This window comes from Centruroides sculpturatus, unplaced genomic scaffold, assembly GCF_000671375.1.
Source record: "Centruroides sculpturatus isolate CEXI.00-Female unplaced genomic scaffold, Cexi_2.0 scaffold1239, whole genome shotgun sequence".
Lineage (NCBI taxonomy): Eukaryota > Metazoa > Arthropoda > Arachnida > Scorpiones > Buthidae > Centruroides > Centruroides sculpturatus.
In genome coordinates this window covers 235,668-249,420 of record NW_019385480.1, presented here as the reverse complement: position 1 = coordinate 249,420, position 13,753 = coordinate 235,668, and the positions used below count along the sequence as shown (strand labels likewise).

Here is a 13,753-nt window from a genome sequence, read left to right as displayed (position 1 = left end):
AAAATTAAGACAGCATAAGCACATTTATTCAAGATATTACAGGTTCTGACAAGTAAAGAATCTTCTGAGTCTTGTCACAAATAGGCGACATTTTGATTATTGACAATCTGTGACATGCCATAACGAGCAAAAAATTAAAAAAGTAATAAGCAGCATTAAAATTAATAAATACAAATGTATTCTGACAGTTTATGTGTTAATTATACTTTTTATTTGCAAAATTTCCTCAACCTTAACACAAAATAAGAAAAAACTGAACTTTTAAGAAATTTGTGGGATTTTCCAGGGATGAGAAAAATTTTCGAAATATTTCTCGCATTAAAAAAACAGCCGGAATTACCGGGATTCCGTTAGAACAACCCTATCCTTTGCCTATAAAATCTAATATATTTGTGCAATTGTATTTTTAAGTTTCTATATAATCGTGGAATTTGTTTTATCAGTTCTCCTCGATAAATACTGGCTTATCCAGAAACGCAATTAAAATAAAAATAAATGTTTATATGAAATATACATTTNGCTGAAAACGTTAGCTTTTCATTAAAAGTTTTTCTCAGCAAATTAAGGTGTTATGTTTTTTTGGTTTAGTGAAAATTCGTCATAATTGTGGTCTTCTCGCTAATTCGCTAGGTTAAGTCTAATCGTAAGTGTAATCTTACGTTCAATCATTTAAATAAAAATCCTTGTTTCAACTACTTACATTTTAGGAATTTTTAAAGTTAAATACTACTACCATTTTCATAGCATTAAGTAAATAGAGTAAATCATAAAAACCTACATGAAAAGAATACAGTCGACACCCCCAATAACACTGTTGATTATTCCGTTTTATATGAACTTAATGTTGTACGAGTCATTTACATTTTACAAATACGTGTGCCGGGCTGTGAATGGCTCACGTATTCGTAAAATATAAGTGACTCGTACAACATGGAATTCATATAAAACGGAATAACCAACAGTGTTATTGGGGGTCGACTGTATTATAAATTACACAGTGAAATTATACAAGTTTATTAAATAGTGATGCTATACAGTACTATTATTTGCAATATACATGTAATAATAATTGAACAAAATTATACAAAGAATCTTTTATTCAAATACAGAATGAGTACAGTAGACCCACCTATAAAACGGGTTTATATAATGCGGACTCGTATATCGCGTCGAAAAAATTGCGACCGTATTCGTATAAAGACGCTAAAAGCGACTCGTAAAATGCGGTAAAACGTCATCGCCGACTCGTGTCGCGACAGAATTGGTCTATCTAGACCAATAGCGGATATTGCACAAACCGTTGAGTTTAAACGAGCAGCGGACCTACTAAAAACCATTTATTGTTTAACGTCAATAAAAATTATATTTATATTAATGATGCCTCCAAAGTTCAGCGAATTTTTCGCAGAAAAATAATTTATCAGGAAACACACGCACCTGCCGTTCGATGCTCCGCTCCGCGACGAAAACAAGCTTAAGCAATGGCGTTGTTGAACGGTGCACACTAGGTAAGTAATCCTACAATTTTTTGTTTATATAGTTTATATGGATTATTCCCAAAACATTATACGTGTTTTGGAAATGTTGAGTCAAATTAGTCTAGAATCGATTAATTTTATGGAACAAAATCTTTCAAACAGCCGTAGTCCGTAAACTGCATACGTGCCGGGCTGTGATTGGTTCATGTATTTAAGGACTCGTAGAACATGAATTTCATAAAAAGTGGAACGTATCTACCGCGTTATAGGGGGTCGACTGTATTTCTACTATGGTTCAAATAAATATATCAATTGGGGATATTGAAATGAACACTGTATTTTGAATTCCGTTTCGTCAGTAAAATATTGAGATCAGTGTTGACTCATCTAACCATTTTATTAAACAAATATTCTAAAATTTTTCAGATCTAATAAACATTTTATTTGCAATGTCATCAAGCATTGTTGTAGCTTTTCTGACAGCAGGATGCATTATAGTTACTTCACTTCCTTGTTCATCAAAATAATAATCTACTTCTAGCGTATTATAAGTTTGTATACAAATATTGTGCAGAATGATGTACCAAAAATCGTTTTTAAAATCAAGTTCATTTGTCACATCTGAACATGTTAGCAGAATCAACCTTTCAGCAAGATGTACAAACGCAGTACTCTAATAAAAGCGCTAAACGTTCTGCGGAAGGCATATTTTTCATTTGCAGTATACGCCGTTTGTAACAAAGTAGCATCATGAATAAATGAAAGGCATCGTCGTACAATATGCATGCTCAATTGTACTTGTTGAAAAATACGGAAAAATTTTTTCTAAACGTTTTCATGATCTGGTGTTTGGTGGCAGCACTGGTTGGTTTTCCTCTCCGGCTTCCTTTTGTCTTTTTCCCACCTTTTGTTTTTTCTATTCTTCAGACAAATGTTATCACACAAAGCTACAAGTGTTCTAATGTTAATATATATTCCTATTGTAAATTAAAGGTTTTATTAATTATTACAGTGTGTGTTAGTAGTTCAGTTTCAGCAGTATTAATTAGTCAATCAGCATTACGCAAAACTAACGGTAAAGTTCTTCGATCGAATTGTCAGCGTTACATAGTTTAACGCCAATGAAGTGTCTGACGTCACAAAAAGTCAAAGAACGTGCAATCGGCGGAACTCATGATGACCATAGAATAAAGGATATTTTTAGTGTCCGCAATACAGAAAGAGTTGAAAGTATGTAGAATAAAATACAACATTGAAAGTATTTTAAAAAATCATGGATAATATATAATTTGAAAAATTTAGGACAATTCGGTGTAATTAAAATGAATTTTATGACTGATGTTTCTAAAAACAAACTAATTTTCCTGGAAAAAATACCCATTAAAATTAATCCATTTAGGTATTATAATTTATTTCATTGTATCGTTTCTCCCTCTCTCAATTTGTAATGGCAGTAATGATAGATACAATAGGCGCGGAAATATTTTACATTTTAAAAGTTTTTATTTCAAATCTGAATTCAAATAATTTAAAGATCGAATTTTTAATGAAAATATAATTGTTAAAAAATTTTTATAAAAAATAATACGTCAGTACATTATTATACATATAAATAAAAGTCACTTACCATAATATTTATCTTGATTATAAGTAACATTATAACCTTTACGGCAGGAGTTATCGCATAAAAAAGTTGGATTATCATCTGAACATGGTGGAAGTGGACCTTTCGTATCATGTTCGCAAGGAGGAACTTGATATGGTTGACAACCTTCATTACTATTGTATGATCCTCCAGTTACTATTCCATCATATACCCAATACCACCAAGCTAAACCTGGACCGCCTCCATAACAACTAATTAGAGGGGGAAAAAATTAAAAATTTTCTATTTTATACGTAATTTATTTTACATTAGGTTTTTTAATTTCCCGATCTTTTGCTTGTCCCGGGATTTGGAAAAAAAGATGATTTCTTTTCTGGAATGCAGGGAAATCCCAGGATATAAATAATTATTTTTAAGATATAAAATAAATCTCGAAATCGAATGATATACAAAAAAAGAGAAGACAGATGTTATGTGTTTATCACCTGTAACCTCGAAGATTTATTTTTAGTTCGTTTTCCTCATACGTTTTGGTACTTCATTTGCTGTCTAGTATTCTTGATTTGTTTACTTCGGCTGCTTTAATAGAAGAATTAATCTTATAGCCTGGTAATTCGGCAGTTCGTTTGGCTTTAATAATCAGGTTTATGAAGAAAACCTTCATATTTGCATACTTCATACTGGTTTGTATTCTTGCCCAATTTGCACAACCTGGTATAATGCAGTTATTGAAGCTTCTAGGCATGGTTAAAAATTAAGACAGCATAAGCACATTTATTCAAGATATTACAGATTCTGACAAGTAAAGAATCTTCTGAGTCTTGCCACAAATAGGCTACATTTTGATTATTGACAATCTGTGATATGCCATAACGATCAAAAATTTAAAAAAGTAATAAGCAGCATTAAAATTAATAAATACAAATGTATTCTGACAGTTTATGTGTTAATTATACTTTCTATTTGCAAAATTTGCTCCACCTTAACACACACACAAAAAAGTGAACTTTTAAGAAATTTGTGGGATTTTCCAGGGATGAGAAAAATTTTCGAAATATTTCCCGGATTAAAAAAACAGCCGGAATTACCGGGATCCCGTTAGAGAAACCCTATCTTTTGCCTATAAAATCTAATATATTTGTGCAATTGTATTTTTAAGTTTCTATATAATCGTGGAATTTGTTTTATCAATTCTCCTCGATAAATACTGGCTTATCCAGAAACGCAATTAAAATAAAAATAAATGTTTATATGAAATATACATTTATATATATGTTACGGCCAAGATAGGAAGTGTCCGGGCAAATCGGAAAATGGCCAAAGTCACTGCAAATTGACTGGCCAATGTCTGATCGTTTTTTGATTTTGGGATATGGCCGGGCAGTTTGCGAAATGGCATGAAGCGATCGGCCAAAATCAGAAGAAAGTCATTAGCAGATTTTGGTGGGTCTGTATAATTTCATACTTTATATTGATTATTAACTATAAACTATCAAATTCAATTATGTGTTAGGCTTATTTATTAATCATAGTAGATTATCAATCTCGACCATCACTTGTTACGACAAGATGAACTGTTATGACATTTCGAATTACACACCGTTTGTTATTTTTGCATTTGCAGCGATTTGTGGCTGACTTAGTAATGCAATTGCATCGAGCGTAGCCTTGGCCACCTGTCAGTGATTGGAGAGATGCGACGGTTCGTAGTAACTTTTCTTTTGTGCCCACGGATTCCAGTGTGAGCAGTTACTTGTGCAGAATGGAAAATTCACTACTGGAATACAGTTGTGTGAGACTCCGGAAGTGAACCGGACCATATTCATAAATAAATTATAAATGACACGGAGAGCTTCTCCACCGGATTTTCATACGGTACGGCATCCTCCATAGTGAAAATATTCTCCGTTTCTTCGATGTTTAAACGACGCACATCTCTCGACACAAACTCAAGACGTCCAGTTGTCCAACTAATCAACTGACCAACTGACCAACCGTCCAACCGCCCAGCCACTCTACAGTCATCCGGATATTCACATCGTCCCGTCCTCGGACAGAAAATCCAGTTTTTGTAAGCATAACAAAAAACACTAAATCGGGAAAATTGATTGTTACTGGAGAGAGTTGTCTCTGTCATCATCACTTCCACATACGCTTTGGCACTGCTCGGATATCCTGCCATTATGCGCGGTTGGGCGACCTCGCAATTGTTTGAGAACACTATCACACCGGAACCAAAAAATGTGCTGCCTACGGGACAGTTTTGTATCAGCACATCGAATCTTGGTCAGGAATTACCAGTCCCTTCGAAATGGTCGGCCAAAGTATCATGTACTGTACACTGGTCATTTCAAGTAAATCAAACCTTGGCCACACCTCTCGGCCAAAGTGCGAAATGGCCAACCAATTCGAGAACTGGCCGAANTAGGCTTATTTATCAATCATAGTAGATTATCAATCTCTACCATCACTTGTTACGACAAGATGAACTGTTATGACATTTCGAATTACACACCGTTTGTTATTTTTGTACTTACAGCGATTTGTTGCTGACTTAGTAATGCAATTGCATCGAGTGTAGCCTTGGCCACCTGTCAGTGATTGGAGAGATGCGACGGTTCGTAGTAACTTTTCTTTTGTGCCCACGGATTCCAGTGTGAGCAGTTTCTCGTGCAGAATGGAAAATTCACTTCTGGACTACAGTTGTGTGAGACTCCGGAAGTGAACCGGGACCATATTCATAAATAAATTACGAATGACACGGAGAAGAGCTTCTCCACCGGATTTTCATACTGTACAGCATCCTCCATAGTGAAAATAGTCTCCGTTTCACCGATGTTTAAACGACGCATATCTCTCGACACAAACTCAAGACGTCCAGTTGTTTAACTGATCAACTCACCAACCGTCTTACCGCCCAGCCACCCTACAGTCATCCGGATATTCACATCGTCCCGTTCTCGGACAGAAAATACTGTTTTTGTAAGCATAACAAAAAACAATAAATCGGGAAAATTGATTGTAACTGGAGAGAGTTGTCTCTGTCATCAACACTTCCACATACGCTTTGGCACTGCTCGGATATCCTGCCATTATGCGCGGTTGGGCGACCTGGCAATTGTTTGAGAACACTATCACGCTGGAACCAAAAAATGTGCCGCCTACCGGACAGTCTTGTATCAGCACATTGAATCTTGGCCAGGAATTACCAGTCCCTTCGAAATGGTCGGCCAAAGTATCATGTACTGTACACTGGTCATTTCAAGTAAATCGGACCTTGGCCACACCTCTCGGCCAAAGTGCGAAATAACCAGCCAATTCGAGAACTGGCCGAATTTCGGGCTTTGGCCGTAACATATAAGTAAAATAATTCAATAAATATATATTAATAATAAATCCATTTTTACACTAATCAATATTATATAGATGTCAGCGTATTGGACTGAGTTTTAAAGTGAATACTGCAATAAGATTACCTTTTTTGGAATTTTTGGACCTTCTATTAGTTTAATTGAATAGCCCAACCATCTCTTAGTAGAAGCTTACCGATCTGGAGACTCGTGAACGAATCCACACAGGTTAAATTATCCCAAGAATTTTTGGGCGTTGATCCGTTCAGTTGGTCTTCCCTCACTACCGACCGCTCTGTTGTAAGTCTGGTATGAACTCATAACGGGATTGCTAAACAACCCACTTACTGCCCACATCATAGAGTTTAAAATATGACTGAAAGTTTTTTTTGCTCTTTCCACCCTGTTACAGCAAGCCCACTTTAAGTTCGTCCAGGCCCACAACGGGGCGATCTGATGGTGAGGGACGAAGACCGACACAAACGGTCCGACCACCCCGGAAATATTCCTGGGGACTTTTTTATCAGTCTGGATTCGATCTCGAATCCTCCAGAGGGGTTGGTTGTCACCTTGATGGCTCGGCCATCTGGCCGTCGAGGCTGACAAGTGTGATAAAAGCAGCTAATATGATAATGTGATAGAAATAGTTCTAGTATTTCTTAAATTCAAGAAGAAAAAACAAATGTTAATAACAACATTGTATTTCTGCATGTTCTTACCCATCTCCACAAAAATCACAACAAGTCATTAGATCTTGAGCTGAAAGTTCAACTTGCAATTTTCCTCCACTTTTAATACAAATTCGATCTGACATTGATTCTACAGCTCCAAATGCCTATTTAAGATACACACAGACGTATAAAGGTTTAATAAAACAAACTAAATAAAAATTTATTATCATGTAGCAATTATATAGTTTCAATTAAGTCTATCTGGAAAAAGTTATTAACAAAGTTATACTTTTCACCTTATAAAAATACAAGGAATGACCAATAAGTTGCCGGACTGTACATATAACTATTAATACAAGGGAGAAAAGAAATTACGTTGATAGTTTTCGAAATAGCCTCCTCCTGTAGCTGTTTCATATCTGATCTTTTACTTTTATGAAAAGAAAGGAAAACAATTATTTTTGGCTAAATCTAAATAATAGGTGACTGAGGAAGTACTAAAGTGTTATTTTTTGGGTAAAAAAACTGAATGGGTTGTATGTTGGTCGGTTGGAATAAGGCGACTTAATACATAGGCATATGCAAAAAAGATACTTTCAATAAGAAACTAAGCCTTATTTAGCCCTATTGGATCAAATACTACATAAACCAATACACGAAACTCCTCCATTTTGCACTGAAAAACCACGACACTGACATTTTTCGACCTGGTTTACCACAATTTCTGAAATGTCTGCTTTTCTTTTGTGGTTTATGAGAAATATGACATTTAGTGTGCTGCTTTTCAATTTGTATTTCAAAATCGATTTACCATCCTGAAAACTGTGAATGACCTGACATCATTTTTTGAGTGACTTGAAGGTTTTGACCTGCAAGCAGAGAAACCCACGATACTGGTATGGTGACTGGAGAATATAAGTGCCAATACCCTTATTGTGGTGAGAATTAGAGAAAAAAGTACGACTTTTAATTTCTCTTAATGAGATGACTTACTCAGGACTAAATAGAGATCCTCCTGTTCTCTATTGTTCGCCTTAGAGGTGGTAACGATTACACTTAATTTTTTTTATACAGAAGATACGTTCCTCAATAAATGGTGCAAAAAGATACGTTGCAAATTATAAAAAGCCGTTAAAGATAAAATAAATAATTATATTTCATTCATAAAACCGTGTAAAAGAGAAACGTAAATTTTCTTGCAGTTTATACGGTCGACCCCCTATAACGCTGTTGATAATTCCGTTTTATATGAATTCCATGTTGTACGAGTCACATAGATTTTATAAATACGTGTGCTGGGCTGTGAACGGCTCACGTATTTGAAAAATCTATGTGACTTGTACATGGAATTCATATAAAACGGAATTATCAACAGTGTTATAGGGGGATCGATTGTAGCTGTTTCGACAGCGTTGAAAATCTGGTCAGGAACACTGCCGCTCTCTATTATTATTTTGTTCAGTTTTTCTGGAAAGCTTTTGGCAACGTTTTCACTGCAGATGCAATTTTCCCTTTAATTTTAATATTGTGAAATGCATTTCATCTTAGAATCCTGTCAGCAATCCTTCACCAAAAAAAAATTTTTTTTTGTTTTACCTTGAGTTGCATGCTTAGTTGATGGTTCATATTCCTGTAGTTTTTTACAATTTCATAGTGCCATCTGCTTAATAATATTTCGAATCACAGGTAACCTCTTTTGCACCAAATTTTCAATCTAAAGCACCAAAAAAATTTCAATTTTTTTCTAAGATTTTTTCGTACAGTAGAGATTAAATAATATTTTTGAGCTAAGTTTTGATCCTCAGATGATAGAGTTTCTTATAGAATTTCGAATTCTATTAATTGTTCTGACAGTTGCTTCGTTGAAGTCAAAACTTTTTTCACAGATGTTGAACCTTCACCACTCGCAAGGCGATCCTAAGATTTTTATTTTTGTTTCTAACGAAATTGCTTTTCGTTTCCTTTCCTATGTAATTTTAGACATTTATATCTCGCAATCTATCATAAAAATTATAATAACAATATTTTGTTTAGACTTGTAAAAACTTGAAAATTAGACATACCACAAACTTGTAAAAAATCATGTCTATTTTTTTATTCTGCAAAGATCAGGTGGAACTTATAAGGGCCGAGTCTGATTATGAACTGAAACTCGCCGTCAGATACAGGAAGAGAAAATCCATGGAAATGTTTGAAGATTTATAGTTTGATCATTAAAATACAAAGAGCTATGTTGTTAGTTGGAGAGTATCTCATGCACGATGTAAAGAGCATTTGCAGTACCAAGAATCTTTAAATGATTCTAAAGATAGTTTCTTGGAAATAAAGAGCTATGAAAATGTGACAATTTCAGGTCTCTCTGAGTTAGCAGAAAATTTTAGATACCACCTATGAGATGATTTCACACAAAACTTTAATGATATCATTAAATTTTAGTATCAAATTGGTAAATAAAATGTCTGCGGTTAACACTTTATCTTCTCACATTTTGTCAATTTTCAGCCATTCGGAGCATGGTTTGCGAACCATTTGACCATGTTTCTTCTGCTGCTCAGTTAATATGTAAGGAACAAACTTGCTTGCTCTTGTTTTGTAAGCAAGAGCGTCATGGACGATTGAATGCAATTCGTTTGACACATTGATTTCTTCAGAAACTTCTCTGATATTTATCCTCCGATATACAGACATCAAATTTTGAATGTTTGAATAGCTTCGAGATGTATTATCGTATTTGGGTGTCCAGATCTTAGATCAGGTATGACTGAAGTTGCAGCAATCTTTAGACATATTGTACCCATCAAATATTGTCGTTCTGTTTATTGAAGCTTTTCCAAATCATTTTGTATCATCAAAAAGTTTTCACTGGCCGATTCCTTCAAATGGAAGCAACACTTCAAACATATGAATTGTTTGTGTAAATCTTCCATTGAAAATCGCCGAAATGATGTTACTAGGCATGCTGAAAATTTAATTATCTAGAAATTCGATCACACGTGTAGTTGTTGTAAGTAAAGTAAGGCACTTTTATATTAAGTCAGTCCGGAAACTTTTTAATCATACTTTGGATAAAAGAATAAAGAGAAAAACTGATAAATTATCACATAAAACATACTTGATAGGAGTAAAAAGACTGGAATGTGAATTAAGAAGATATATTTATGATATTTACAAAAATATCAAAAATTATAAAAAAAAAAGTTAAAATATAAATTCCTACCCAACACGATCCACATGAACCTTGATCTCTGATTAAACTGATACTTTTACAATAAGGCCATTGTTTTCTAGCGTCGAAAGATTCAGGAATATCCTTCGGAACTTCGTGACGAATTTTAGGTAATCCATAATATTTACTTTTTGGGTGAACGCCCATAAGTCTTTTGATGTATTTAAGACTCACGCCCTCAAAATTTCTTCCTGCGTGTTTATAAAATAAAGTTTAAGTTTTAATTCATTTATAATTTATTTAAACAATGATACTTCTTAACTACTTCGAAAATAACTGTTTTATTTGTATTATAAAGTTTATATAAAATTTATTATTTTGTAATTTTATCAATACAATTTCGTTATTATATTAGAAATATCAATTAATATAGTCAAAGACACGAGTGGATAAAGGTGTTTCGTTACAATCATTGAAAACCTGACTACATGGATGAAGGTGTAATCTATAAGTTTCTCAGATACCACCATCAAACATCTCAGAAATTAAATGTCACTAATTCTCTCTCTAGTACACACTATATACGAAATAGATACAATAAATAAGCTTTGTTGAGGAAAAAAAATTGCATACAAGGTTCACACAAATAAAATTGAAAATGTACACAGTAACGTAACCCTGTACTAACCCTAATAGGTGGCATTTGTGTTTACTGAGATATACAAAATGGCGTGGCCTATATCAAACTGTATTAGAATCGAATGCGAGGTGTTATTCGATTGTTGACAATCGAAGGCATTAGACATGGCAAAATCCATCGCAGGATGCAATCAGAAGACTATTAATGCTTAGTTAGATTTAAAACTCATTGGAGTATGATTCGGTATTAAAATTTTTTTAAAAGTATCCGTAAAAAGATGTTTGTTTACTATTTAAAAATTTAAATTTGCACTTTTTTGATCCTTAAAATTCAAAGGTTAAATTGTAACAATAGATTATAAAAATACAGTTTTTAGACACATTAATATACCCAAAATTTTAAACTCGTACATTTGTAAAGACTAGCGATATAGACCTGGCACGGCACTTCTAGCAGATACCGAGTAAGAAATAGTTGTATTTAAAAATATTATTATAAAATACAATGAAGTTTAAATTCTTTTAATATTAATGATGGTTGGTTTGTTGTAATTTTATAATTATACCAAGCTAAATTTCATACGTGAAGTATAAAATTTTTCACCATTACTTACCTTCCAAGTAGTGTTGATATAATTGATGTAATCTATCATTTGTTGAGAAAGAGGATCGATTCCTTCGGGAAGAATGTATTTACACGAAGCCACAGTCCATAATACAGTTAGTAATAACAATACTTTCATGATTGTTACTTCCTGTAAATATATTAAATAGAGTTTTTAAATTATCTCCAATCGTTTGCTGTTATTCAGAGTTAACAAGTTTATATAAGCATAAGCAAAACTGAAAATTTAATGTAGATGCATCAATAATATTTTGACTACAACTTAATTGTAATTTACACGAGTAAATTGTTTACAAAATGCGCTTCGAAATTAAAAACCGCCATAGTTTTATGAGGATAGACCACGGCACCACGGTCATATATATCCAGCAACTTCATGTCGGTCCACTCCCACAACACCAGGTTACTTAATTGTGGGCCTGGTCAAACCCATGATGGACACACACACAAAAAATCTTAGCGGTCAAAGAGTGGCGTCATAAATAAAAATATACCAAAACTTTAAAGAAGTTTAAAATAAATAAGTTCTACCATAACCTGCACCTTCAAAGTAGATAATAAATATGACACTTATCGTTATCCAAGTTTAGAACCTATCTGAAATATTCCGTTTTATTTGTATTATCACTAACTGTGTGAGAGGGGAAAAACACTTGAGATAACGTTGAGTCTGTAACTGCACAACTGTCGAAAATACAAATCACCACAAAACAGCTAAACTTTTTTTGCACTCTTTATGTCTGTTATATTTAGCAGGTAAAAATAACAAAATATAAAATAAAAATTAATGATAAAATAAACTTAAAAAATTGAATTTAGAAAAAAAAATGTTAAAGTGGATAAGGGAATATCAAATTATATGGTTTGAGAGTCGATATCGCTCACTTATATTGTACAGAATTAAAACAAAAAATCGAATTTATTTTCTAAATAGTCCTCTGGAGAATGTACATTAAAAGGGGAATTACTAGGAACTTTCTTTAATTCAGACAATGTCTTCATTTGATGAAATTATATACGATACAACAATTGACTTCGACTCGGCTTTTAAAGCGAAAACATACAATTGAACAATAAACAAAATGGTATTAAAACTTGTAATTTACGTATATCTTTATATAAATTACATATTTTTCAGATTGTATTATATAAAATATTCCGATAGCATTTAGGAAAACTTAACATTTATTCTAATACTGTAATCCTCTCTGCATTTCCGCTAATGAAGTTTTATAATTATTAGTATTTAACATTTATTATTTACATAACTTCTGATATATGTTCTTACCTTTAACTATACTTTGAAGAGTCAATAATAACGGAGAATGACATCGATTCTTGTCAGATTTTCTTTTATATACTTTACCCATCATGTGATTTATCAAATCAATCACCTGCATGTGAACAGGTCTTACTGATAAGTTAAATTGGAAAATTCTATGGAAAAACTATATATTCGCTACTTCATTTATTGAAAAACATATTAAATATGCAAAATGGAATTTAATTTGCGATTATCAGGTGTTAGACGAATCATTCTTAACAAACTTTTCACAATATCTTGATTGGAATAAAGTCGCCGAATTTCAAATTCTTTCAGATAATTTTATTAGGCGATACATACATAAGTTTGATATTAAAAAAATTTTAAAATACCAACGATTAAAAACTATGACTTTACGCGTATTAAAAGATTATCTAAACTGGAATTATGTTTCTCGTTACCAAATACTTGACCAGCAATTTATTGATGACTTCCAAAATGAACTTTCATGGTGTTACATTTTAAAATATCAGAAAATAGACCGGGAATATATTGTAAACAATCACCAGAACTTATTACTCCACTTATTAGCAGAAATGTGCCATGTTTTAGATAAAGTGAATGAGAAAACTGGAAAAAGCTTAAATATAATAAACTAATTTAATCTATTAATGTAAAAATAAAAAAATAAAATTCAAAAATAATTTTGTTTTGGTGTTATATTATTTCATACAATTATTGGGTTTTAATTTTATTCGATATAATACAGAAACTTTGTCTTATTGTTACAAGATATTTTATGAAAATGAATTGAAAGTTTTATAAATATTTATTATCTTAATTTATTCAAGAAATTTTTTATCTGAAATTATTGCAAATTAATTTTATAATAATTAGAAAGAATATACTGTATTAATTCAAAGTTATAAAAACATTTTAATAATTAAACTTATT

The 13,753-nt window shown here is 32.6% G+C and overlaps 1 protein-coding gene across 1 annotated transcript; it reads right to left on the bottom strand.

The window, feature by feature from the left end:
• Positions 1-3,095: 3,095 nt before the first annotated feature.
• LOC111639371 (cathepsin B-like) lies at positions 3,096-11,704 on the bottom strand. Its single transcript, XM_023385242.1, has 4 exons — positions 11,521-11,704; positions 10,323-10,522; positions 7,154-7,269; positions 3,096-3,335 (listed from the first exon to the last, which is right to left on the bottom strand). Exons 1-4 carry the CDS (start codon positions 11,651-11,653, stop codon positions 3,098-3,100), a joined length of 687 nt encoding a protein of 228 aa, XP_023241010.1. The 5' UTR covers positions 11,654-11,704; the 3' UTR covers positions 3,096-3,097.
• Positions 11,705-13,753: the final 2,049 nt, after the last annotated feature.

Coding starts and splice junctions, on each gene's coding strand:
- LOC111639371 (XM_023385242.1), bottom strand. CDS start 11,653: ATGAAAGTATTGTTATTACTAACTGTATTATGGACTGTGGCTTCGTGT. Junction 10,523..11,520: donor CAACACTACTTGGAAGGTAA/GTAATGGTGAAA, acceptor ATAAACACGCAG/GAAGAAATTTTGAGGGCGTG. Junction 3,336..7,153: donor TGTGATTTTTGTGGAGATGG/GTAAGAACATGC, acceptor CCCTCTAATTAG/TTGTTATGGAGGCGGTCCAG.